The sequence below is a fragment of the Phragmites australis genome, chromosome 23, assembly GCF_958298935.1.
Source record: "Phragmites australis chromosome 23, lpPhrAust1.1, whole genome shotgun sequence".
NCBI lineage: Eukaryota > Viridiplantae > Streptophyta > Magnoliopsida > Poales > Poaceae > Phragmites > Phragmites australis.
In genome coordinates, this window is record NC_084943.1 from 23,113,584 (window position 1) to 23,118,172 (window position 4,589).

At 53.6% G+C, this 4,589-nt stretch overlaps 1 protein-coding gene across 1 annotated transcript; it reads right to left on the reverse strand.

Annotated features, from left to right (window-relative positions):
- Positions 1-684: 684 nt before the first annotated feature.
- LOC133906762 (protein NRT1/ PTR FAMILY 2.11-like) lies at positions 685-3,477 on the reverse strand. The gene is made up of 2 exons (XM_062348761.1): positions 3,200-3,477; positions 685-2,605 (listed from the first exon to the last, which is right to left on the reverse strand). The coding sequence occupies exons 1-2, from the start codon at positions 3,363-3,365 to the stop codon at positions 996-998; spliced, it is 1,776 nt and encodes a 591-aa protein (XP_062204745.1). The 5' UTR covers positions 3,366-3,477; the 3' UTR covers positions 685-995.
- Positions 3,478-4,589: the final 1,112 nt, after the last annotated feature.

Here is a 4,589-nt window from a genome sequence, read left to right on the forward strand (position 1 = left end):
GAGCAGTTGGAACGAGAGCGGGGGTTAGGGATGATGGGTGGGGCCCGCGTGTCAGGGGAGGGAGGCGGGGATCGTGGGGACGTTGGCGTGGAAAGAAAGGGCGTCACACTTCTTCTCATCCCACGTTAGATACTGCGGTCAAATGAGATAGTCCGGTTTCTCTGCTAGGATCGACACAGCTCTGATACTAGTTGTTATGATTTCGATCAAACACAAGCACACAAGATGGTTCGAGGTAGTATTGCTGGATTCAGATGAGAGGGTTCAAACACAGCAAAGGTTCGGAAGAGAGGGAAGAAGAACAAGGGTTTTAGGAGTACAAAGCAATCATCATTCTCCACCTCTCTCTTCCGCTCCCGCCATTACATAGTCGCTCATAATCTCCGACTTGGCTCCCTCATTTGGCCCACACCGAACTCGGGTATAGCTTATTGGGCTCACGATGCCTTGTTCCCAGTGCAATCACCCTCCTCCTGGACCATGCTTGGCGCCTCCTTCTGGTCAGTCTTGTCCACGACAATGTTACACAGTATAAAGGTTTAGTTTTCAGTCTTGCTCATGTGATTTGCTATCAACAAGGCTAGGGAGCTATATGTGCAGAGACGAGAAGTTTATTGAGGGATGTTAGGATCTAGCAGTAGGCTAAGTTTATAATGTTGAGATATTTTATATGTTACTATCATAACCCCGTAAGCTTATTTTGCATTGAGCAGAATGTCGTTTTTCTGTTTTGCAAATGCTAGGTTATTTCTGTGAACGGTGCTCTGATCTCAAAGTGCAGCAGAGTTCAGTGACCCGGACTGCTCTGTTTCTGCTCTCGCTTTTGTTTCATTTACTTGTCCCAAATTAAGATCCATCATGTTGATATCACTCCTGAACAGAAGAATCAATACATCGATCGCAACCTGTTCATCTATCTATCTACCTATTTACTACCTTTCTTGATACACTGCACTGCATGTTGATTTTTCCTTTTTTTTTTCAGGGGAAAACCTTCATACCGGAGGCCCTGCGGCGTTGGCCTTTAGGCTGTCGTTTCCCTCCAGCTCGACGACGGCAACGGCGGCGTCCAACTTCTTGAACCTGTACCAGCGCGCGCACGCGACGAAGTACACCAGGTTGACCGCAGACATGCCTGCGATGAGCAGGTAGTAGAGGTCGACGCGCCCCTGGTTCAGGTCCTGTGCCAGCCAGTCCGGCCGCCCACCGCGCCCGCCCGTCGTCTGGTGCACGACGGTGACCATGAGCCCGCTGGTGTAGCTGCCGATCGCGAAGCCGAGGAAGAGCAGCGCGCCGGCGACGCTGCGCATGTTCTCCGGGAACTGCTTGTAGTAGAAGTCCACCTGCCCAATCACCGCGAACGCCTCCGATAGGCCGGCCAGCAGCTGCTGCGGCACCAGCATGAAGCACGACATGGTGTCCCCCACCCTGCGCCGCCGCCGCTCCACCGCCGCCGACAAGAGCATGGTGGCGATGGACAGCGCGATGCCAATGCCGATCCGTTGCAGCTGGGTGATGCCGCCCTCGCGCTTGGTGAGCCGCTGCACTGCCGGCACCACGAGGCGGTCGTACACGGGGATCCACACGGTGAGCGCCATCATGCTGAACACGACGAAGGAGCCAGCGGGCACCTTGAACCCCGACCGGCCGATCCGGCGGTCCGTCTGCATGGCCTGGAGCACGGCGTAGTTGCCCAGGTTGGTGAGCACGATGTAGTAGACGATCCCCGACGACCACACGGGGATGAGGCGCGCCAGGCACTTGACCTCTTCCACCTGCTGCAGCGTGCAGAGGCGCCACGGGTTCACCGGCGTGAGCTCGTCCTCGGGGGTCAGCACGGCGGCCTTGTCGAGGCAGAGGAACTGGTCCGTGTAGGCGATCTTGGTGACGAGGCTGCTCCGGTGCGGCGGGTCGAAGAGCTCTCCGGGGGACGCGGGCGCGGGGAGGCGGCGCTTGCGGAGCGCGGCGACGATGACCTGGGCGAAACTGGTAAAGGGACTGCCCTCGGGGCGGACGCGGACGTATAGGCGCGTGCCCATGAAGAAGAGCGCGCAGGAGAGGCCCATGAGCGCGCCGGGGACGGCGAGACCGAGCGGCCAGCTGACGTTGCTCTGGAGGTAGATGATGACCGTGGCGGAGATCATCATGGCGATGGTGAAGGTGAAGTAGTACCAGTTGAAGAAGCTGGCGATGCCGCGGCGCCCGGCAGGGGTGCGCGGGTCGAACTGGTCGGCGCCGAAGGCGAGGTTGCAGGGTCGGATGCCGCCAGCGCCGACGGCGAGGAGCGCGAAGGAGACGAGGAGGACGGCTAGCTGGGCGGCGGAGGGGCCTGTGTGGTGCGGGTGGAGGGAGGGGACGGCGGCGGTGAGGGTGAGGAGGAGCATGCCGAGGAAGGAGGCGACGGAGGCGAAGGCGATGGTGGCGTAGCGGCCGAGGTAGGTGTCGCTGAGGAAGGCGCCGAGGAGCGGGGCGAGGTTGACGGTGCCGCCCCAGAGGTTGAGGAGGGTGGCGGCGTAGGCGCTCTTCATGCCGTACACCGTCGTGAGGTACACCAGCAGGTTCGCCGTCGTGCCGATGGTGCCGAGCTTCTCGAAAGTCTCGTTCCCTGTGCATCGATCGATCGCAATAATTAGCAACAGTAATCTTGATGCCACACGGACCCCAGGGATACATGCATGCAGTTGATACTACTCCAACTACTCCAGTTATTGAAGAAAGCTAACGTACGCATGAGTGAGTGAGTGAGTGGAGCCATGCTGCCACGTACGCATGGCTTGGCTTGGATCCAGAGAGATAGGAGTATATCACAAATGGCATGTACCTGCCCTGGAGAGGAGACTGTGCATCAACAGTACGTTGAACAGTAGTCCAATTTTCGTTTTGGCTTTGCTGTATAAATAAATGGTTTCACAGCTGTGGAAGACGATGATCTAAAAAAAATCTGTGGAAGAGTGACTGTGCTGATTCAATATTTGTCGACATCTTGCTTACTCTACAAAGACGAATCACTAGTTCTTGATAGTCCAAATATCTCATCCCTTTCTATTTTATAGAAAACAAGAGATACTTCACAAGAAACCCATGCTAATTCAATATTTGTCGATCTATCCTAGCTTGGTGCTACTCATTTTTTAATGTACTGTAAGTGATGGACAAGACAAGAGTGGTGATGGATAGAGAGAGCGCGCAAAGAACTGACCTATGACGTAGGGCATGGCCTTCCATCCGCTGTACTTCTCCTCGGGCTTGCCGCCGTTGTCATCGGCCATCTGGTGCTTCTTCTTGTCGCTAGTAGTAGTGTCATCCATGGCGGCGGCGGCGGCGTATGGCTTGTGCTCCTCCTGCGGCCTATTGTTGGCGTCCATGGGCTCCCTCAAATCTGACGCAGAGGACAGGGGCACCGACAAGGTATCAGTGAGTGGCTTGGCGGGTGGATCTGCAGCTGTTGCTGTATAAATGAGTGAGCAGAGAAGAAGGCGCCGGGCCGGCCGTATAAATAAGCCGCGAAAGCTAGTAACAGGACGCATGGATTGGATGGTCCCGGAAACAAAGACATGGATGGCTGCTGCAGTGGAGATACTCCTACCAATTAAGCGCCGCCTGCTCTACTTCCTCGCTTGTGCATACGTACGTACAGACACGCCAGAAAGCAACAGCCGTCACATTCCTATACGTCGCGACGCGTACATATACCAGTAATACATTTCACACCTAGCAAGCTAGCTACGTACACGTATATCACGCGTCCGCTCCCGTGTGCATAGATGGACTGAATACTGTATGTGTACGTCTCATGTCTGAATATATATACTTGTGCAGCTAGATATATTCAGAGTCATCATATACATCCACACATATTCAGTAATGAAATAATTGAGGAGGAGGAGACGAAGTATATGACGAGTTTTGCTAGATGTGTGTATACCGGCCGGCCGGCCTAATGAAGTTAGGGGCTATGGTACGTACTGAAGGGAACAATAGATGGATCGCATGACATGCGAGGTACTGGGTCTATGGTTACGTGAGACACGTCACATCTATCATGGCCCAACAGTAGCAACAAGGCCCACAACATTTGACTCACAGAGAGTACTACTAGCTGCATGCCAGCTTCAAGTTGCAGCATGTGTATATATGACGAACGTCGGATACTATCTTCAGTGGATGAATTCAGTCAGTTGTTCGATACGAGGAAAATTAATAAGATCTGAATTTGGCACCAAGAGCAAAAGAAAATTTTGGAAAGGAGAATCAGGCCAAACAAGGACTCTACATACTCCATGTGAAGAGATGGAGGTTGAGAAACCAATATCTGTCAAGTGGTCGAGTTCCAGCAGTTTCTAGGCCTTGTGTTGAGCTTGAATGTATGACGACACGTAGCAGAAGATTTAACCGCATGCCGTCTTAACTTTTTCACCTTATCATCAGGTATCACCAGATCGATCGAATCAAGTGGGAGATATATTATTATATATATCACATACGGATATATAGTGCAACTGGACAGCTGATCGAGCCGATATTGCTGCGTACGGATATGGCGTTTTCAGCTGTCATGCATCGATCATCCGCGTGCGGCGAAGCACTCG